We start from the raw sequence: 24370 nt of genomic DNA, 5'->3' as shown, positions 1-24370 counted from the left end.
TTGGGTTTTGAGTCTTTGCGTGCAAGAATATCTTCAAGAGCTCACGTTTGTTCAGATCCCTCCCTGTAAATAGGTTTTATCCCTTCCGTTACTGCATAGAGAAGAGAGTGTTCATGGATGTACGGTTCCTCAGTGATTTGGGATCGCTGGCACTTACATCAAGAATCTGGACCTTTAGGGTGGCGTTTCGTCAGTGGAGCACTTGTGTAGCAATGACGCCCACACAGCCTCATGCATGGCGTTCAAGTTCTTGGTGTTTCTTGTTATTGCTAATCCAAAGTAAGTCTTCAGTAAATCTATTTCAGGACCTCCTAATGCCTTACCATCAGTAAGCTTCCTACCCTTCATGTCCCTCTTCAAATTTCGCACTGAGAGGCGGGAAACCAAATGAAAATCGATACTATGTACAAAGAGTAGCCAACTTATTTTTAAAAAATCTCTCGGAGGCAGAATACTTCATCTAAATTTATTTAATAATTATGGAACAAAAGCCATGTTAAGTACGAAAAACGACGTGGTGTCTGAGCGCAGGGTTCAACAAAATCGTCAATAACCCCCTTAAAAATAATTTTTCCCAATAAAATTTATATTGTAGGCCCTAGTAATCCTGAATATCCGTAAATTATATTCACTAAAATAACAAAATTGTCTTATTGTGATATTTTACAGTACGCGGCTCCGTTAAGATGCTAAATTGCTAAATAATGTTACCACGGTAGCCTTGTCTGTTCATCCACTTTATGCTGATTTGTGAGAATATAAGTATATCCGACCGCTGAAGGGACTGGTGTGCTGGCAGACAAGCGGTGCGTCCCCGAGGCCAAGATGCAGCAGCAAACACTGCGGAATCAAATAATGACACTCTACCTGAAGGGCACTTCTGATAACGCTTCCTGCACATTGCGGAAGGCACACACTTGTACCCTTGCTGCACAGCAAACGTACATTGGTAACACAACGCGGCAGCATTCATACCTCGGTTATTTCCTCGAAGCACACATATGGGAAGAAGACACTTGCCTTTGGTTGCGCTCACATCATGCGCGGCTTCATAATACGATGTAATATACAGCGATTAGCGATCCCATCCTTCATACTGAGTGCTGTTATCGAGCCAAAGGTCGATACTCATTCAGATACTGGTGATCTGGCAATATTATTAGGATCTGTAAACGACAAAACATCAAGCGAGCACACTTTACTACAGGTTTTCATTTTCGATAGGTGGCAACGGGTCTCCCATAAGGTTCTGTATAAACAGTAACGCCTTGCAGCACGGCTGACCTATTCGCGTGTATTGGAGAATCTGTGTCGCAGACACCATAGAGTTAGTAAACAATACACTAGATGTAGCACCAGCGCCACCGTCTGCGAGAGAATCACTGCAGCGAGCGGAGCATGTTGAAATCTCAGCTGTTTGGCAAAAAGCTCACTCCGCTGCACTCATCAATGTAAATAGAGAACTTCTAAAACTGCGTGGATATTGATATTGTTTAAATTCTTACAAGTCAGCATCCTCAGATACTACAGTATAGTTGTGATGCTTCTGTTCAGTAGAAGCCGAGCTCGATAGCTGCAGTCGCTTAAGTGCGGCCAGTATCCAGTATTCGGGAGATAGTGGGCTCGAACCCCACTGTCGGCAGCCCTGAATATGTTTTTCCGTGGTTTCCCATTTTCACACCAGGCAAATGCTGGAGCTGTACCTTAATTAAGGCCACGGCCGCTTCCTTCCCAGACCTAGCCCTTTCCTGTCCCATCGTCGCCATAAGACCTATCTGTCTCGGTGCGACGTAAAGCCAATAGCAAAAAGAAATGTTCAGTAGAAAGAAAGCCCAAATAGCTTAAATACAGGAGACTTGCGTGATAAAAGAGGACAGTGTTCAGTTGTGATTAAGTAACACAAAATCAGTTTACTTTTCATGTTAAGTCTTCAAACAACGTACTTTAAGGTTAGGGGTACGTATATTTCTCCATCTTCTGTGTAAATGGCCATAAATTAAGCATAATTACATCCAACAACCGAAAACATTCTCTTTCGTAGAAGCGAATGTGTGAGTTCTTAGGTCTACAAGTAAGCATGAATATGTTTCTCCGTAATAGTAGTGAATTCCTCCGAGTTAGGTAGTCATGAAAAAGAAAACAAGAACGTTAGTACCATCAAGATGATGTCCCCACTCCATTAAGAAAGCTGGCTCCCAAAGATGTATGCAGGCCTAGGAACCTCTGTAAATATTAGTGTGTCGATACTAGATCAAAAAATTTTCGATAGGCAGAAGAAAGTTTTTTGAACCTTTTTAATTGATTTTTTTGTACAAGTCAGTTATTTATATCATCGATGTCCCTCGAAATCGGGATCTTAAAAATTGACATGTATGTTTACCTGTATTTTTTCTGTAAATTTTTGGGAACTTCAAGGCTGATAGGACATGGAGTAAAGCGTTTCTGCGGTTGGAGGACTGATCTGCACGAGCTCAGTTGACACTTTTCGTATGCAGTACAAATTTATATTTGTCTATTACACTTACTACAATGGACTGGGCGTCGCAGAGCAGAGTACCCAACATAATTCAGCACGAGCCGCCTCTGGCTCACTTGAAGACTCAATATGGCGGCTCCATAAGTAACATTCGTGTCTTGACCTGCCTAGACCTTTGCCTCCTAGACTAACCTTGTATGGGTGTAAGAACACTAATGGCATCTGTTAGTGAACTTGAGAACTACGAATAAGTGATTCACTCATTACACCGCTTTGATGGTAATGCCAAATCATTAAGTAGGGTGAGTCAGGTGAAGCGGTTGACTGCATAATATGCATCACTATGCCCCAAATAAAAAGGAAAAGGTGATGCAAAAAGTAAAATACTACGACAGAAAGAGTTAATGGTGATATGGAGTAGTCCGACTGAATTCCGTATCTTTTTAGGTAGGAAATGGCTAGGTATTAAAACTTTACACTGATGTATGTTCGGTGGTTTATGATTATGGAGCAGAAGTTAAGAAGCAGTTTATCATGCGCTGTTAGGTAGCTGCTCTCATATTCTACGCGTATACGGTCTGGAGGTTTATGACTGGACTCATTTCAACTGTGGACATCGTATGGTACTAACGGCAAGAATGGTATTTGTGTCTCTCTAGTAATCCGTAAAGGAGATATCACCGTTTATAACGTAGAATACAAAACATTTCTCTTGTGACATGAAGAACTAAGTCGATTTTACGAGTAAACGACTCTCCCGTAACACCCATCCATAACTGTTACATGAAACCGTTAAAACCGTTCAGTGATTTCAATACACTGTGTATGTTATGACAAACTGAATATATTTGGGTATTACAGTACACGTCATGGCCAGATATATTTTCCTAATTACATTCCCTCCCACTCCCCCGCCCTACCCTGTGGTTGATGGCAGTCGAAAATATCCGTGGATACCATTGAAATTACAAATACATGCTTGAATTTTGCTTACTCTATAATCAAGTGCCTTACAAATTATTCGCCGCGGTTCCCAGAGGCGCCACCAAACTATGGCAAGGGTCGAGGATATTGTCGTACACCTACTCGTTTGTTAGAAATGTTAAAATGTTCATATGCGCAAGGGCTTAATGATTTTACTAGGTCTACATAAAAGAGTTTCTATGGGGTAGTGTTAATTCTACTGTCTTTTTATTATCTTATAATTCGTAACACAGAGGCCAGTAAGGCAACATTAATGCATATAAGCTTTTCTTCATCCGGTGTTTGAATTCCGTTCCACCTTTGTGAACGTGGATTTTCTGCAATGGCTGTAAAACAGATGAAGTATAGAGCTAAAAAGATGGAAGAAAAAAGTGCGAATTGCAATATCTAGAGTTAAATAATAACATCAGGGTATAATGGAAAAAGGAGTAAGTGTTGCAAGCTGCAAGGACAGTGAAAGTGAATACAAAAGTAGCATACGTTTGTAACGGTAAAGAAATATTCTTTGTTTAAAAATATATTTTTAACATTGTTGTTTTGTCTATGTAAGCGAAATTATTAATTAAGAGTTAATATAAAGAACTGTAAAAATGAAGATCAAAGTACATAATCATCCACGAAAAATGTGATATGGGTTATCTTGTTGCATTAAACCACTTTTATATTTTTATTGTTACTGAAATTAATGTTTCTACCTCAGTAACCTACACAAAAAAATATACCCAAGAATTAGCGTATACCCGACTTATACGATCATAACAGCCAGTACATGATCAGCAGGAAAGGAAGCTGCAAGTGTCAACCAATAGTTCGGGAACCGCTATTATAATCTCTTGTTAGATGATTTGTTGATGTGCGCGAATCTCTTGGATATTACGAGCATTTATAATTCATACCCTATTTAGGCCTTCCGGATTATATATTTTTCACGCCTCTCGTGATATCGTACTTCTTTACAATTTTTGACACTTTAGACTGTGCACGTTTTGACGTGACTTCGTCTATAAAATCGGGCACATACATTCGAACTTCAGTATAACGAAATCGTGTGCTCACATCGTCCTTATAACTCCAAAACTAAAGATCCGATACGAATGGTTGAGCTACGGCTTATTGGAAATGTGGGACATGAGGGAAAATATGGCAGTCGGTGGGCCTCAGAGATATATCGGGGGTGTAGAGAGGCTTCAAAAAACTATTTTGAAGTGTATGATTTGGTTTTAGATTAATAACTCCGAAACAAAAAGATGTACGAATATGGTTCATTTTTTAAAAGTAGAGCATCTGATGCCTTACACTTGCATAATGTTATGTTCTAAAAAAAAAAGCTAAGGAGGGGCCCAAAATTTGAAGTGAAAGATCGGTAATTTGACCGTCTAAATTTCAATCCTCATCCATCCTGTGGGCTACCGTTTAAATCTCTCTTTGAGTTAGAGATGATGGTACCATAAAGGTTGCCCTATGACCATTATCGATAAAGTCATGTGGAGGTCGAAAATGTAATAATGTTTAATTTGCTTCACATCGACTTCTGAATTTAAATTCCTGCCCAAGGTGTATGTAGATTGAATGTTATAGCGGTACCATTGAGGTGAATTTAGGACTATTAAGGGAGAAGTTACATGGAGTAAATTTCGGAAATTACCGAACGTTTTGAAACATTACTGTGTTTGGGACAATTGGAAACAGAAATTCGAATGGGATTGAACTGTGCCGTTATAACACTTTTCAGTCTTCCACTTTGCATATTATAACCGTACGGAATCATACAACTTACTGCACCCCTAAGGCAAATAGGATCATGTTAATAAATTTAATAAAGCTGGATGTTGAAAATAACATACAGTGAAAGAAGCACAGGCATTTCACGAGAAGGCGACAGAGATACCTCCCAGAGTCCAAGATTATCTTTCGTACTTGGTCATAGGCAGGTTCTGTTCTGCACTTAAAACACAGAGGCCTCCAATAAAAATTAACAAGCCGCCTGGTGACAACTCTCACCGAAGATTCTCACGAAAGACCGGAAATGGCGAAACAATCGAGACACACCCAAAGTAAAGACGAGGATAGAAGATTGAAAATAAGGATAGAGAGATATCCTACACCCCTCGTCACAGTGGTTCGGTCTAGCTTGCACTACGTCGAAAGGGCCGTAGGCAATATAAACCAATCATAACACTGAAAAATTCAACCGCTCAACTGAAGTCATAAGGCAGTTAAGTTGTTTTCGCGACTCGGAGGTGAATGTACGTCGAAATACAGTGCTCTTGTCATCATGCAATTAGGAATAATTTTTGTGATAATTTAAGTGCAAAACTATAACCTGGATAATTAATTATAAGAAACTACGTCGTTGAAGTGTGTGAAATAGATTCGTCCAAGAGAAAGTGCCGAACTACGGTAAGTCGTTAGCAATCCGCTAGGAGGAATTACACTACTGACGTTATCATTTTATTTAAATGTGCACGAACGATAATTTAGATTCTTTGCAGCAGTGCAATAGCACCAATTTTTGGAGTCATGGGCAACATTTAGTTTATCAATTAAGCCACGGAAATCAGAGATATCAACGTGTATGAACTATATTAATCCGCCGCCCCCGTCTTCAAAATAAATTTCGGGCCGTGGTCACAAAAACTACAAAACATTCCGAGCACGCTTAGAAGGCATCCATTACGATCTTTCTACTAGCGGGATTCGTCCGTCCCTTGGTATAAGTCGCACTGCAGTAATAAGTATCTTTGTAAATGAAGAGAAGTAGAAACATGCCGAAAGTAACGTATCCAACACAAAACATTTGTAAGTGGAATTTTTTAAACTTTAATTAGACTTACAATATATCGATAGACAATTGAAGTTGGATAAGTCATGTCATTAATTTAATAACCTCATATGCTGAACATTAATGGTAGCTTATTGTCAGAGAAGTGACTATAATGCTCTAGCAATTGATGAAAATGATAAAGAAGGACGCAGTTTTAAAGACTAGTGGTAAAGACAGTACAGGTAAAAGAGGCTCATTAAAGCCACAGTTCCGTACCAGCAGAAGGGAAGATGTTGGTCAGCATTTCACGTAGGTGAAAGGAAGGTAGTCAAGGACACATTCCGAGGCTAGTACAGTTCGGGAGGAAGGGTAATGACCACGAAACTTTGTTTATAAACAGTTAACGGGAGTCGGAGGTTGCAGAATTAGAGAAGGTCTGGCCAGGTGACCAGGAAATGACTGTTTCGGCGATAGGAATAGTTTATTCCAAAGACAAAAGTGGTTTATAATCTAATTGTAAAAATTAGTGTAATTAGTGTGTAATATAAAATAAGCTTCAGGATTAGCGGGTGATAAATTGATAAATGTGACCAGTGAAATAAAAATGTGTTCTATTGGGAGTAATCCACGGTTTCTGTACCAAGCCTATGGCCTTTGCCATGGGTTAAGTTGTCATGGAAACGAGGGCTGACTGAATGCAGTAACTAATTGATGACCTGTACAAGATGAAGAAATTATTAAATGTATTTTTTTGTCATTTATGTGACGGTGAGAAAAGTGTTGTCCGCATTTAGGTTAGAATGATGTCAAATCCCCAATCAGGAGGATTATATGTTTAGCTATGAGAAGTAGAAATTGAGTTCATGTTCCTAATATTAATAATAATGATGATAGTCCATACGGGAGATTGGAGCAGTCAGGTTTAACGATCGGGATTTGAATGTTTTAATCTAGCATGATGGACGAGATAAGATTTCATGTATCAGTGTCAATTTAATATTTGTTCTAATAATCCGAGATAAGCGATGTTTCTCGGAGTAAATATAACAGTCATTTTCAAGGAGAATTACTAGCATACAATTAATAATAATAATAATAATAATAATAATAATAATAATAATAATAATAATAATAATAAATTTATCACGAACGTAAATAAATTTACCTTAGGTAGCGTGTGATTTTCAAGTAGTAAAAACATTAATTTGTGGGTAAAGAATAATGTAAATGATGTGAGAATAATAATAATAATAATAATAATAATAATAATAATAATAATAATAATAATAATAATAATAATAATAATAATAATAATAATAATAATTGTACCGGGAGGTACACCTATACGGCGCACATTTAAATGTTGCGCCTAATAGAACTCCTCTACTGGAGAAACACTGAACTTGGAACTAGACCTACTTAAACTTTTACTCAGAAGATGTCACTACCTTAATTTTGTGATGGTGAAGTTTCCAGTACTGTGTGTATTTCAACTTCTTGTTGTTTTCCGTTCATCAAGAAATTTGGACATTCTCTCATAGAGATCACTACAAAAAACTATGATCATGCACCCTGGTGTGAAGTGAAGGAACTTTATTTGTAGAAATTTTGTATTCATAAGTTTGTTCTTTACTAAATTATGTTCATTCATTTTTGGGTTGGCAATATTGATCTTTTCTTTCCGCCAGTTTTGAATTCAGCCAATCCCTAATTTCTGTAATTAATTTTCAGCCTATCACAGGCTTCTTCTTCGATTTTGTGTATAACCTTTTCATCTACCAATAAAATTGAGAGGGTGTGGCTTAATTATTCATGAAAGGTCTCGAACTTTCCCCTAGGGTTTATAAACTGTGGATTTTCACGTCTCTTGGCCACTTGATCAACATCTAACTAAGTGTGTGTATGTAAAGCAGGAGGCAGGAGGTGCCTCTTTCATCAGGCAGCAGCTCTTCAGCAAGGTAATGGCCGTTTAACATATTTATTTCTTACTAGCTCCGCAGATTAACCCGGGGGATAGGTCCGAAACTTTAACGATGTAACCTACTTTCTGTAAATGTAATTTTCTGCCGGCTTATGTAAAAACTTCATAATATCTTTAACTGTAAATCGGGGATAGAGAGTGCTGTACCCTCTCGAGCTCCCCTTCACATTGGTTTGAGGTGACTACGTTTGTAACTGGTCGTTTCCTTTCCGTAATGTCTTAACTTATTTTTATGCGAGTCACCTCCATAGTTTTGGAATAGCCCCTGTTTCATCGGCCTAGTGCCTTTTAGGTTTTAGAATGAGTATTTAGGAGTGCAAGTACACGCCTCCATTCATTTTGGTATTTCGGACCATTTACTTAACCTGTTCTTTTTCCGCTAAGGCCCAGTAGGTTAGGTACAAGATACCCCCGTGCCATTTTTGTAAGTTGTGCCTTGATGGCAATTAATTGTAAAGTCTGGTATTGCCTTTAAGAGGCTTGATAAACTGAGAGCGTGTCAGCTCTTTTCTAGTGTTGTAAAAGTGCTTCTGGGAGGCTTGACATTGTCATTTTGGGAGCAAGTGCTCCATGGTATTAGGGGATTTCTGCCCTTAAGCAAGGTTGTAAGGTCGAGCTGAGAGCTCAGGAAATGTAATGCGAGGGTCTGGAAGCCCGGATTACTAAACTGTCACTAAATCTTGGATGTACTTGCCTTGTATAAACTTTGTCATGGTACCTGGTATGTTATTTTTATCTCAACTAGTAAAAAGTTGTTAAATTTTTGTGGTTATTGATTGTTGAAACTCAGAAAATATAACCTTTGTTAAAGTTTTAAATTAACTTTGATTTGGTAGTTAGACCCATTCACCCCGGCACCTTCTTACACCTCTGCTGATCCACCAACCACGGTAATAATAATAATAATAATAATAATAATAATAATAATAATAATAATAATAATAATAATAATAATAATAATAATAATCATAATAATAATAATGTAATGTCAGATTTATAAGGAAAGATTCGTAATTATCCGCGAGTTTGAAAGCTAAAAGCAAAACCTATTGTGTAGGCAATCATATTTTGAGTATAGTAATAGTAATGATTTGTTGGTAAATATGGACTCCATTGCTAACTTGCAGGAGATGAAATAAATGAGATGTATGCGATAAAGAGATCCGATTGAAAGATTGAAAACACAAAAACAATTGTGAAATGTTATCCCAAGTGCAATTAATTGATTAAATGCGCGAGAAGAGGCCGAAAGGGCATGTCGTGAAGAAAATAAGTAATAATCGTCGTTAAGGAAAAAGAAGTAGACATGTTAATTTAAGATAATTAGCTCGAGGAATCGGAGCTCAAGTCTACGTGGGAAAAATGAAAATAAAGTGACAAGGTGTTCAACATGCAAATAATTAGCAGGGATGACAAGATATAAAAGGAATGACAGTTGAAGTCGTCATTTCAAAGACGAAAGTGCTCTTAGACATTATCATGGAAATAAATGGACCAATGGAGATATGAGATCAAAAAGCAAGGTAGCAATGATATAGGAACAATGTGATGTTTATTAAATGATTGAATTCTGAGACGAATGTAATCTAAATATGGGAGGATAATTTATGGATTGATTGCCGACAGTAGAACCTCAGTGAATAAAATATGTAAATAACGTAAATTGTAACCAGGTGACTGATAATATTATAAACTGTGATTTAATTTGTGTTCTATTGACGTGGTAACTTGTGCTATTTATCATTGACCAGAAGTGATAAGACTTAATTATGCTACGGTTTGAATATACTCATGAAATATGATGGAAACATGAGCTACTGGTATATTGAGTGAGGTATAGAACAGTCACTAAAGAAGCCAATTAACAAAACCACAGTAATATATTTGATACGGTAATAGAAAAATCAGGTCGCTGATATTTTTGTTCGAATCAGAGTAGGAAGTTAGGGGAACGTCAATAAATGTTGTAATTTCAGTGTAGATATTGTATTACAGGATTGTGTACTTTTGTTCATTATATTTTAATTAATACTACGTTCGACAGTGTTGTGTATATTTATAAATAATTTCAAGGGTGATTTGATCTTTTCACTTAATGATAGTAAGGAAGGACAACCTGGTGGTCATCGTTATTAAATTGCAACGTTTCTCTTTACCTTAATGAAAGATATCACAATGTAAATCACAACAACCATTAAATGTAACTGAGAAAATACGTCATGTCATTGAACCTACCTTGATAAATTAACTTAATGTCAAAATAAATGTTGTAAAGTTGTTTTATTAAGTGTGCTGAAACCTGCCGCAACAGCACATAACATAATAGGTTGAAATTGGAACGGTTGTTAAGTGTGATCAGCGGTATAACGTGTAGAAAGGCGAATTGCCTCCCGCAAGTCCAACCCCTCCTCCTCGTGGTGGCAGGCAGACGACGGCGTGAAGTAGGGGATGGCCTGCAGGGGCGAAGTACAGTGGGGATATTGTGTGCCCTGGCACCGCCACGGTAGCTATGAAGGCCCTGTAGGAATCCTGAAAAGCGAGGGCTAACAGGGCTCTGGTGAACACAATGGCAGTGAAGGCGGAAAGAAGTTTCTTGAAACGGTGGAACTGACAGAAGAGGCAACTCAGCTCTCCGTGGTAAATAGGATTAGCAACCACTGCCTTGTGGGGAAAGGGGGTATCCATAAAGGCTTAGGGAGAGAACCCCAACAGAAAACCCCGCATGCCTGGTAACGGAAAGGGACAGCCCCCACCACGCTAGGGCGCTTGGGCCGATAACTCATGCTAACCCGAAACAAGAAATAGCCGGACCGTTTCAAAAAATGTGACATTTGCTATGCAAAAGGACACTAATTGTATTTTGTAACATTCAGACCATGTGGCAGACTGGGAAGCTCGAAGAAGGGCCAAGAGAAATGATGCGGTATCGACTGACAATTTTGGGCCTTAGTGAGACGAGATGGACAGGTTTAGGAGAAATAAAAACTAGGAATGCAAGTACTCTGTTGTATTCGGGAAGAGAGGATGACAACAATGCTGAAGGGGTAGCTCTACCACTGAGCAGCACAGCAAAGAAGAGTTGTTAGAGTGGCATCCTATTTCTGAACGGATAATCACCGCACGATTTGCATCTAGAGCAAGACAGGTTACCTTAGTACAATGTTATGCACCGATGGAGATGACTGAAGAAGAGGAGAAAGATAGCGAAAGATAGCTTTTATAGTAAGGTCATCTGGGTCTCTCCAGATCATAAGACTGAAAGCCAGATTGACCATTTTGCCATAAAAAGGAATTGGCGCAAGATAGCATCAGCAAGGACGTTTGACGGAACCAATTGAAATTAAGACCGGTGCGAAACAAGGATGTATACTTTCACCCATATTGTTCCTTATGGCTCTTGATATTGTCATGAGAAGCGCAATGAATCGACGAATGGGAATTCAGTTGAATCTTCTCAATGGCTGGAAGATTTGGACTTTGCCGATGACCGATGATACTTGCTCATAGTTGTAAAGATATGGAAATTAAGCTTAAAGACCTGGAAACGGAGGCACAGGAAGTTGAACTTCGGATTAACATTAAGAAGACGAAGTAGATGCGATTGAGAAACCGAAATAACACCCCGTCGCAATTCGATGGGAGTGAATAGTTTTTGCTACCTAGGAAGCATTGTAACGGTGAACGGAGAGGCAGATGAAGATGTGACCAGCCGTTTGAACAAAGCTTAGGGTGCATTCGCAACACGCCGCCCTATACGGAGATCTAAAGAACTCAGTATGAGAACAAGACTGCGGATCTTCAATATCAATGGCCAGAAGTGATGTCAAATGAGGAACTGTGGAAGAGAACGCACCAATTACCAATTGAACAGCAGATTAAGAAAAGAAAGTGGCAGTGGATTGGCCATACACAGCGTAGACCTGATGACAGCATAGCAAAACAAGCTCTTGAGTGGAATCCCCAGGAGCAGAGGAGGAGAGGAAGACCCAAGATGACCATGGAGATCAGTAGAGATAGAGAGTGAGCAGGTTGGGTATACATGGGGAAACCTGAAACACCTGGCACATCACAGAACCAGATAGAGAAACCTTGTCCCGTCTCTATGCTCCACAACAGGAGTTTAAGGAATTAAGTCAAGAAAGGCGAGTTCAATTGATCAATGGCAGAGCTAAATGTACTTGTAAGCTCTAAAGGGTCCGATGACTGTCACAGTGATTAACTTAAAATTATATTTCAAGGCTGATAAATGGTTTTAATCTGACATTTAATGGCAGCCATGAAAGGTAGCACCAAGCCATTTGATAACAGTGCGTGAGTAAAATAACATTAAAATTAATTATGTTTAGAAAGATAATGTGTGTTCATGGGTGAAATGGCTTCGTACGGTTAACAGTCTGCAATTATAGGTTACTTAACTATTTTGAATTAATAGAATTATGGCTGTAATGAACTAGTTTCATTGAAGGTTTGGTCATAATAATTGATTCTGTTAAGACTCTTGAAACAGTTGGATTTAATTTAATTATAATTTTATGAGAGTAATTAATTACTTAATTTAAGTTGATTTTGAATTATTCTTAAGTATAATTAGGTTTAAATTTCAGGATTCTCTTTTATAATTCAGAATCATTGTTATTTTAGAACGGGAGTAAATTCATTTCAAATTCAATTTTGCCAAATTTAGTTGAGTTAAATTTTGTTTGATTTCATTCTTTTATTATTCTTTTTATGAATGTTATAAATTGTTTTTAAATCAGATTAGCTTGACCCATTGTAGTTATCTGGATCCCCCATCAACCTAAGAATTGAGTACCAATGGACGTATCACCCCTGAGGTAAGTTTCTACGTGCGCGGTGAGTATTTTCTTTCTGGAGGCGAGGCAAGTCTACAAGAGGATCACCGCCACACATGCCATCGCAAGGGTGCATTACATAAGCGCACGCGCCGACTTGTGCGGATTGATACGGAGTGGTATGATTAATGCATGCTCGGGCTATATAACTAGCCATCCGTGTGGCTAGGTAACCAGTCAATAAGGTACATTGGGCCCTGTAGCAAAGATAATGTACGTTGTGTATTCATCCTGAAGGCTAGTTTGATCCTCAACACCTCTGCCATCACAGCTGTCATAGATCGCTTAGGCATCACTGAAGAGACGTACTAGGGAAATGAGAAGAGAGCTAGTCTCACGCAGCTTTCTTCTCCAAGCCAGAACTTACTATTACATATCAGTCCGCCAAGCCCACTGAAACGCATGTACCAACCGAGAAGTGACATTTTGTCATCACTCTTAACAGGGAATTGCTGCATAAGGAACGGTATTACTAGCATCGCTCGTACCTGAATCACTTTCATATTGTCAAAGCAATGATGAGACAGACTGGCCAGTGAAGGTAACAAAATAATTTGATCTAGCCCACACTAGAAGACTCAGTGTACTATAAACACCAGGTCTCGCTAGCAAAGCCACAGCAAAGTTATAAAGAAATTAACACTAGACATGAAGCCCGACACTCTGAGCCTCCGTGGCTCAGGCGGCAGCTCGCCGGCCTCTCATCGCTGGGTTCCGTGGTTCAAATCCCGGTCACTCCATGTGAGATTTATGCTGGACAAAACGGAAGGGAGGAGCGAGCAGGTTTTTCTCCGGGTATTGCGGTTTTCTCTGTCGTCTTTCATTCCAGCAACACTCTCCAATATCATTTCATGTCAATTCTCAGTCATTAATCATTGCCCCAGAAGAGTGCAACAGGCTTCGGCAGCCAGCACAATTTCTATCCTCGCCGTTAGATTGGGGCTTCATTCATTTCATTCCTGACCCGGTCGAATGACTGGAAACAAGCTATGGATTTTCATTTTCATGAAGCCCGACACCGAAAGGCCTTCCTTAATCTCGGGTCACTTCAACGTAGATGCCGATGACCTATAGAACGCTTGGTTCTTCAACTTCATGACCGATGTGTTCGCTCTGAATCTACACACCTACTGCAGTTAAGCAATACCTTTGCATTACTTACATCAATATTACAATCATATTTTGTGAATAATAATAATAATAATAATAATAATAATAATAATAATGCTATAGGTTTTACGCCCACTAACTACTTTTACGGTTTTGGAAGACGCCAAGGTGCCAGAATTTTGCTCTGCAGGAGTTATTTTTCGTGACGGTAAATCTACCGACACCTTGAAATACCACCGGACTCAGCCAGGATCGAACGTGCCAACTTGGGCTCAGAAAGCCAGCGCCTTAACCGTCTGAGCCACTGAGCCGAACACAGTGTAAAGCAGGATACAGGTAAATACTTATACAGTAGTTTACACTATGAAGTTATCGCACAATGGTTAAAGGAAACAATTTGTATCACATCGCTAGTGCCCCATGAACCTGCTCTCTCAAACGCAGCGATCACACAACGTAACTAGTCAAAATCTGTAGTGGTCACTGCGTGACTGTTGATATCGTGATCCGAGACCTCCAGTTTGATGTGGAATCCGAAGCAGATGTGACTTTTCATTTGAAAAATTCCATTGTATTGTCCGGAATTCGATACGTGACTGCCTTGGTGAGCAGTCAGTAACTCTACCATATGCCTATCATTTCTTAGATCTTTACTTTTGAAGATTTGTTTCCTGTGGACGTTTTAATAAATGGAGTGATCTTGGTCGCAAAATCATGGTATTGGTTCTTATTCGTCTGAAAATGCCTTCACTACCACGAAGTTTGTCAGGATCCAATACATAAGCTGTCTCATTAATTATTCTTTTCTGAGATTCGTGACAGCATAAATTGACGTGAACTTCCTGGGTCTTGTAAGTACTGCACCGGGCAAGTTGGCCGTGCGATTAGGGCCGCGCAGCTGTCAGCTTGCATCCGGGAGATAGTGAATTCGAACCGCACTGTCGGCAGTCCTGAAAACGGTTTTTCGTTGTTTCCCATTTTTACACCAGGAAAATGCTGGGGCTGTACCTTAATTAAGGCCACCGCCACTTCCTTCTCATTCCTAGGCCTTTCCTATTCCATCGTCGACATAAGATCTATCTGTGTCGGTATCGTCGACATAAGATCTATATGTGTCGGTGCGACGTAAAGCAAATATTAAAAAAAATAAAACTGTAAGCACTGCCAATCGCTCTCTTTACACACATTCGACAGATATATTGTGGTACCGTTCTTTTATTATATACGATGTATAATGTAGCATATCAGTACATATTATGAAGACCTCAGGATGGGGAGAAGGCAGAGATACATGCTGTTCGTAACCTCTGTGCAAAGTGGGATAGAGTAATCACTACTAGGCCCGCCTGCCTTTGCCCGCAAGATGGAACCTGGAAACTATGTAGCTGATGGTTGAGATTATTTTAAAAGGAAGTAAAAATGGGCAACCGTCAAACTTATTTAGATTGATTGAACCCTAGAAGGGAAAGTTCAAATTTGTTGACTTTCTGGCGGAGAATCAAATCCGAAACCTTCCGGGTGAACCAATGACGCCAATACTGTCTCGGCCAGGCAACCCCCTTAATAAGTTACAAGTGTTATTAATCGCAATTCGATACAAAGTTCTCTATTTTAAAGTTGTGACTCTTCTTCTCTTTAATAAACTCATTTGTGAACATTTGGTTCATTATACTGTAATTGGGCATCACTGTGGCTTTACGTCGCACCGACACAAATAGGTCTTACGGCGACGATGGGATAGGAAAGGCCTAGGAGTTGGAAGGAAGCGGCCGTGGCCTTAACTAAGGTACAGCCCCAGCATTTGCCTGCTGTGAAAATGGGAAACCACGGAAAACAATCTTCAGGGCTGCCGACAGTGGGATTCAAACCCACTATCTCCCGGATGAAAGCTCACATCCGCGCGCCCCTAACCGCACGGCCAGCTCGCCCGGTAGGTCCATAAGATTAAAATGACACAGAAGGTTATCACAACTCCCTCATGGTGTGAATGTTTTACCGCAAAAGAATTCATACAGAAGGATTCCTGTCCCTTTTCATCACGTTTCGCGAGTTTCATTCACAGTACTTTCGTGTGTACACGCCGATTGGCAACGGCTATGAATTAATAGCTATCAAACATGGACTTCACCCTGTCGCAAAACTTGCGACCTGCTGAAGTATCAAAGTGGTACGGTACTTGTTGGTACATTTACTACTGTTCCTTGTGCACTATCGGCAAGTGCCAATTGGTTAACATTCTATTTATTTTCTCTCATCCTCAGGAAGCAAAACAGTTTCAGATATATTTCCTCTTTCTACTAGAGGAATATCATCTTAGGTTAAGTGAACATGTCCATTCCATGGTAAATGTCCATGTTTATGGCGGTTCTTCCTCCAAAACATTCTACCAAATCATCATGTTTACAGTTGCGACCCAATGAGCCGAGTAATATCTCGTTCTCTTCTCAATTTCTTTCACTATTAGCTATTTTGTAGCCGCGATTATAGAGCTCGACCATGTTACCGCAGCAACTCGCCCACTCAGATGGCAAGATTGGTGTCGACGTGGTTCAATTCAAAATACACCGGCGTTGGAAGATAAAAGTATCACTTGTGTTGCATACAGACAATATGTATACAGGTTTATTCATACAAGATGTTCATCTTTAATAACTCGTGAATAACCATTAAAGATATCGAAATTCTGTTTTACTTCCCAATAATGTTACCAAGAGGCTCATCTTCGAATTTACAGGGTGTCGATATCTGCTGAGTACTTCTCGAGAAAATGGAGTGTATTCAAACGTGCTTCGTTGGCCAGGCGTGGACCGCTGTCCTCGATTGAATCACAGAACACACGTTATGTACGAAACATGAGCTGTTGACACAGGTCCAGAGAGTTCTTTCACCGTCTTCTGAAAGCTAGTATTCGCTCTACTGTGGCCATAATTACACGATGATAAACTGTTTTTAACAGGTAACAGAAAAAGTATTAAGGAATATTTAGTGGGTTTCATTCCCTATCCGACTTCCGGTACTCAGCTCTTGTTCTGTTCTGTTCTGTTCTGACACCGATGGTAATAAGTAGAGCCCGGATTTTTATACATTAATAGGTTAGAATGCAAACTTACTGAAGCAAGTAACAAGTATAGTCTACCTTCACAACGATTATGCTATGGGGTTGGCATAAACAGTAGGGGTACTGCCCTTCAGAACCCCTATAATTTTGTGTTACTTTTGCTACATTATTGAAGAGCGGGTGGCCTACACTTCCTACTAACCAAATTAGTTTGCAGTCTAACCTATCATTGCAAAAAAATCCGGGCTTTAGTAATAAGTTTCGAGGAGTAGGGAGTTCTTGATTCTCGCGCCCTTCTTTCTTGTGTTCATTCTTCGAAGGGTCATTTTTTTAATTTTCTTTTTTGTCAATCAATTTCCTACCACCAATACTTACAAACACTCAGTGTAAAGTTAACAACGTTCACCCACAGTAGGTTTTCATTTTTATTAAATTTGTATTTTTCCTTTCTGTGCTACTTTCCCCACACCATGGGTGGGGAGGGGGCACTATCGATGTCATATGCACTTTTACAGCCAGATATGCTTGCTAGCACCACCCCGGTGTGAGTAGGTGTTTTTCTTTTGTAGTGTTTTAATGTCGCACTAACTCAGGTTTTCGGCAACGATGACATAGAAAAGGCAAGGGAAGTATTTCGTGTAATGCAGGTTTCTCGCATTCAAATAGTCTGAAATATTTATTATATTTGTGTATTTGTTTGTTGTCCGCCTCTGTGGTGTAGTGGTTAATGTGATTAGCTGCCTCCCGGAAGCTCGGGTTCGATTCTCGGCTCTGCCACGAAATTTTTGAAAAGTGGTACGAGGGCTGGAACGGGGTCCACTCAGCTTCGGGAGGTCAACTGAGTAGAGGTGGGTTCGATTCCCATCTCAGCCATCCTGGAAGTGGTTTTCCGTGGTTTCCCACTTCTCCTCCAGGCAAATACCGGGATGGTACCTAACTTAAGGCTACGACCGCTTACTTCCCTCTTCCTTGGAGGGTAAACAGATAATAAAGAAGAAGAAGTGTATTTGCTTGTTTATTTTGCAGTATTTAAGTGCGAAACTATCCCGAATCCCAGTAAAATTAGAATGTACACTTCTTGGTGTCCGTAACGTCAATATATAACTTATATAAAATAAGATTCTTGTTTGTACATTGCTGAGACTTTAAAGAGAATGGAACTTCTGTATCAGTGGTGTCCATAGTAAGAAAGAAATGGCATTTTTAATTTTCCGTTGTGTCCTTCTGTCAGCCGGTATGTACACTCATAACGAGAAAATGGCAGAACAAAATTTAATGAAAAGCGGTATCTACAGTCGGGAAATGAACTATAAATGATTGTATTCGACCTGGGTGAAATGGTACTTTATGGTAAGATCTAACATTTGATTCCAAAATATCTATGTTATCAGTAACCTTTGCGCGTGACGTAGGCCGTTTTGAGAGCCATGCCGAGAAATCAGCGTCAAACGCAAACACATCGTGGTTTTCAACCAATGTCACCGTAGCGCACTTGCTTTCAGCTCGGAGGTCTGTATTCAAACCTCTGCCCTGGCGAAGTTCTATTCTTCTACAATCTTATGCCACGTATAGATTTAGCAACCCCGCCAAGCAAAACCCATTTGAATTCCCCCGCGAAGTGACCCGATTGGCTAACTTCAGCAAGTAATAAATTGACAGCGGTGGGAGATATCGAATTATTTCTCTCAAATTATTTTTCAGCATCACCAACGCTCTAACACGTATATACCCGTTTCACGTTGTTTCCGACCACCAGCCCTTGACATTCATGAAGATAGGCAACGTAGCGAACGCTGGTAGACTAAGGTCGATATTTGCTCTGCTTGCTACCAGTATGCCAGCAACGAAAGACCAGGTAGACTTGCACTGAAAAGGACGATATGCTATCTTCGCGCCAAGATAAAAGGACGTTTACACAAACATGCTGTTTATTGTGTGCCTTTTTAATACACATTCCACCAATACGAACTACTTAATAGGTTGTGTGAAATTATCTATTGTGGCAGAATCAAACTGAATAGTGTAAAACATGAATCAGAGACATGGAAAGGATTTTGCATTAGTAAGTTGAGGGCCATGAACTCAAAGTACAACTACCAAAAGTCATGCGCTGTATGGCAAACGTGACTGAAGGGGCAAGGTGCTGGTCGTCTACCAGGGCTAACAGCAGGTGCTTCGGCGCACGCAAAAATGTTTTTAAGTGTTCACAGCTCTTAGTACAAAGAAAGACGGCAAGAATTGTTAACGCCAATGTTAATTCCATATTTAAACTAAATAAATAAAAGATCGTTCATGATATGGATATACTGAATGTAGTTTTGTCCCAAGGTAAAACCATTCTTCTTCTTCTTCTTCTTCTTCTTCTTCTTCTTCTTCTTCTTCTTCTTCTTCTTCTTCTTCTTCTTCTTCTTCTTCTTCTTCTTCTTCTTCTTCTTCTTCTTCTTCTTATTATTATTATTATTATTATTATTATTATTATTATTATTATTATTATTATTATTATTATTATTATTATTATATTATTATTATTATTATTATTATTATTATTATTATTATTATTATAGAATCAAAATCTTCCGGGATATTCTTCTTCTAATTCCTGCCAGACGTTTAGACTAAGCAGTCGTTCTGAAGGCACAGAAGAGCACCCTTTTATTATCAAACTGTAAATAAAATAAAAATCCATAAATCTCTTTGATAATGTGCTCATTATTTTCGGAATTGCTTATACTTACGAACTTAATAATTTTCAGCCACTCCCTTTCCGTGCACTATATAACTATTATGTAATATTCACCCGGGACCTGGCTAGTGCCAATGAAGGATGAAGAGTAAGTACCGGTAGACGAACTTCTTTTAAAGTATGTTAGCCGGGCTGAGTGGTTCAGATGGTTGAGGCACTGGCCTTCTGACTCCAACTTGGCAGGTTCGATCCTGACTCAGTCCGGTGGTATTTGAGGGAGCTCAAGTACGTCAGCCTCGTGTCGGTAGATTTAATGGCACGTAAAAGAACTCCCGCGGGACTAAATTCCAGCACCTCGGCGTCTCCAAAAACCGTAAAAGTAGTTAGTGGGACGTAAAGCAAATAACATTATTATTATTATTATTAAATTATGTTACGGGAAACAAAGAGTTCGAGAGTGGAGGAGACAGGAGTGAGAAATGAGGACGCTTGGAAGTAATTAAAAGTGGGTATGTTGAGGGACAAAATGGAATAAATTAGACTGAGATCGTTTTAAAATATCATACTAGTGAATGCAAAATCAATGCCGAGAAGTGTGCAATTACAAGAATAACGAGACACCGAGGAACACCTAGATTGCGATGACTGGAAGTGGGAAAGGATATTTATAAGGGCCTGGAAATTGTCTAGATTCAATTGCATCTGAATAACATGATGATGATGATGATGATGATGATGATGATGATGATGATGATGATGATGATATGATGTGATAATGGCGATAATAATAATACTTATGATGATGATGATGATGATGATGACGATGATGGCTGTCAAACCACTCACCAGCTGAGGTGCGGCAGCGCGAGCAGTAGAAGCGCCACGCTGTATCCCCACTTCACCGCAACCATGGCGGGCTCGTTCTGGAACAAAACACAGGTTAAGTATGAGATATAGGCTGCGAAAAAGTTATGAAACAGTGGTTTCAAGTGTCTGTGTGTATCTTTGTTGGTTATTTATTCGGGTATACATACATTGTTTTGAACATTATTTTGATCATGTAATACGTCTTCTTATTCAGGGCAGGATATAAAAGAGCATTATTTTGTTTGCTTGTGGTTTAATATCACACTAAAACAGAAGGTTTCTGGTAACGCAAGGATGGGAAAGTTCTAGGACTGAGAAGATAGCGGACGTGGCATAAATTTAAGTACAGCCACAGCATTTGCCTGGTGTGAAAATGGGAAGCCATGGAAAACCAAACCTGCAGACGAACCCAATTTATCTCGAATGCAAGCACATAACTACGTGATGCGGACTGCGTAGCCAACTCGCTTGGAGAAATAGGTTTCAAAGTATTTAATAAAGATATACCTTTTTATGTTACATACGAAATATTTCTTATACAGTTTTGTTCTCATTAAGTTCTTCTTGACTGCGAGATCCTTTTGTTCAATTATTTTCGTAACATATTCACCAAACGTTTCGTACAAATACATAAATAATTTTACGTCAGTGTTAAATGCAACCAATGAAACAATTTTTAAGTAATATAATGAATTTGAACAAAAACTTTGTACCAACTCCCAAACTCCTACTTTAATATTACTTTCTATTAAATTCATTAACATACAGGATGACCCAAAAGTCTGTTAACATTTGTCGAGGCAATATTTCGCGGAATATTGGAGGTAGAGAGGTAATAATTGACACACACGATTGGCATACATGGGGTTTTATTGATACTGAAATAAAGTACCCAAAATGACCGACTTGTGGTGCTGGACAGCAACACGTACAAATGGCCACACATGCCTGACATGACATGGGGTTTTACTGACACCAAAACGAGTGCACAAGCAGTCCAACAGATGGCGCTGGACAGCAACACGCACAAATGGCCACACATGCTTGACATGACATGGGGTTTTACTGACACCAAAACGAGTGCACAAGCAGTCCAACAGATGGCGCTGGACAGCAACACGTACAAATGGCCACACATGCTTGACATAACATGGGGTTTTACTGACACCAAAACGAGTGCACAAGCAGTCCAACAGATGGCGCTGGACAGCAACACGACAGTGATGCCGCACGAGACGCGTGTATGGTATAAAAGGAGCTGTCGTGAAAGAGGGTGTCACAGGCGCCTTCAATCGCGGTATGTTGACGTTACCAGAAAAGTCACCGTTACTGAAGTTTTATTTACTTAATTTTGTATGCCAGTCATGTGTGTCAATCATTACCTCTCAACCTCCAATATTCCGTGAAGTATTGCCTCGTCAAATGTTAACGAACTTTTGAGTCATCCTGTATTTTAAAACTTTGAATCATTTTATTGTTTGTATTTCAACAATGCCAGTGTGGAGCGCTGAAAGTTCGCACAGCAAAACAAGTAAGGTACAAATAAATCTCTTGATAAGGGACGCTTGTATTATTTACTATTATATACCAATCAAGTACCTTACATCAGATATTGCTGTGTCAATAGACCAAGAAGTTGTGTTGACTGGCTGTTTTCAATTTTAAGTTCCTCGTTCTGAGTTCTTGCCATAAAAACCCTGAGTTGTTGTACAATAAACTCCAATCGGAATGCCACAGTGGCTCTTAAAGAGCCGGCCCTCTAACCCCACGTTGGGTGGTTCGATCTCGGTCAGTCTAGTGGTATTTGAATGTGCTGAAATACGCTGGCTCCGTGTCCGTAGATGTACCTGTACGAAAAGAAACTCCCGCGAAACAAAATACTTGTACCCGATCGTGGGACGTAGAACAATATTATTATATTATAGCATCTATACGCAATGGGTATTTCAGAATAGATCTGAAAGCGGGATGATTAAATATGAAGAATGGGATACAAAAGGATTAGGAGTTTGTTATTTGGTGACAACTCAAGGGAGGGGGAAGCAACAGCTGATTTAATATTCAAGTGACGGGATACTTATTATGTGCACGGAACAGATGATCGACCTGTCATGATGGCACGATAAAAAACAGGAACCACGTTCACGCCTGCATAGAAAACAGGCTACATCAGAGCATACGGACAAACAAAGTGTTTGTATATCCTGGCAACGTAAACAACACGTGATACGATCACACATTTTAAATTTATCGAGTGAGTTGTCTACGTGGTTTAGGTCGTGTGACATTTGGGAGATGGTTGGTTCGAACCCTTCTAACGGGATACCTGAAAATGATTTTCCGTATTTTTTCCATTTTATATGCTATTGTTTTTTACGCCCCACTAACTATTTACACGGATTTCAGGCACGAAGATTTTATTACGCCTCTCTATTCGCATCAGTGAAATACTCCAGTTCTTCGCACATATTGCGAGACGAGGAGAAAATTTAGAGTTGATCATGCAAGGGAAGGTCAAACCTCCGCAGAGGCGTGCCTGAGCCGGAGTTTACGTACGGCAGGATGGGCAGTTCCTTTCCGCTCCTCCATTCCCTTACCCCCACTAACAGCGCGTGGCAACCCATCCGAATCTTGACAACGCCCAATGTTGCTTAACTTCGGAGGTGTCACGGGATCCGGTGTTTCAACACGGCTACAGCCGTTGGCAAGGGAAGGTTAAGGGCAGTAGAACACTGGAAGGACTGTAACCAGATGGATAGGACAAACGAAGACTATCACTGGGTGTTTTCCAATGTTTCCTGGTGGAAGCCTAGGATCGCCCTCGATGGTGACGCTACAGCACACACATGATAAGCGGAGACTGAGGCTTGCAGACTGAATGCTGAATGTACTCTATGTATGTATGTATGTATGTATGTATGTATGTATGTATGTATGTATGTATGTATGTATGTATGAAGTCAGCAGTGAAATGTATTTTGTTATTTTCTCAATTTCCTTTACGTCGCACCGACACAGATGGCTCTTATGGCGACGATGAGATAGGAAAGGGCTAGGAGTGGGAAGGACGCGACCGTGGCAGTAATTAAGGTGTGAAAATGGGAAATCACGGAAAACCATCGTTAGGGCTGCCGGCAGTGGGGTCCGGACACCATCTCCCGAATGTAAGTTGACACCTACGTGACCCGAACCACGCAGCCCCTCACTCGGTTACTGAAAGTTTGGCTTTTAAACAAACCTCTAATAATTACACGTACATACATCCTAGTATTGTAATATAACACAGATTAGTTATGTTAGATTTTCTATATACTCAGGAATGCTGATACAAGAGTATACCTATTAGTGATGATATTTATTGACACGAGGCTGGCGCATTTGACCCATTTCAAGTACCATAAGACTGAGCCGGGATCGAATCCGCGCACTTGAGTTCAGAAGGCCAGTGTCCAACCACCTTAGCTACTCAGCCAGACGGTTTGCCCACCTTTACTCCAAAACAAATGTTGAGGTTGTACCCGAATGAAGGACACAGACACTACCTCCCAGTTCTATCCTATCATTGCTAAAAACAACCCTTTCTAAGCTCGTGCC

General features: G+C 39.8%; 1 protein-coding gene across 4 annotated transcripts in view; it reads right to left on the bottom strand.

Annotated features, from left to right (window-relative positions):
• The window catches only part of GluClalpha (glycine receptor alpha 1), a 670611-nt gene that overhangs the window by 210488 nt on the left and 435753 nt on the right, over positions 1-24370 (bottom strand). For all 4 annotated transcript variants that reach the window (XM_067136739.2, XM_067136737.2, XM_067136738.2 and 1 more), the window contains one exon: positions 20756-20832. In XM_067136739.2, coding sequence (XP_066992840.1) covers positions 20756-20820 — 65 coding nt within the window. In that variant the 5' untranslated portion in view covers positions 20821-20832. Of the gene's footprint in view, positions 1-20755; positions 20833-24370 lie in introns of those variants that run through there.

This window comes from Anabrus simplex, chromosome 1 (genome assembly GCF_040414725.1).
Source record: "Anabrus simplex isolate iqAnaSimp1 chromosome 1, ASM4041472v1, whole genome shotgun sequence".
NCBI classification, from domain to species: Eukaryota; Metazoa; Arthropoda; class Insecta; order Orthoptera; family Tettigoniidae; genus Anabrus; species Anabrus simplex.
This window is presented reverse-complemented; position numbering and strand designations above follow the sequence as displayed.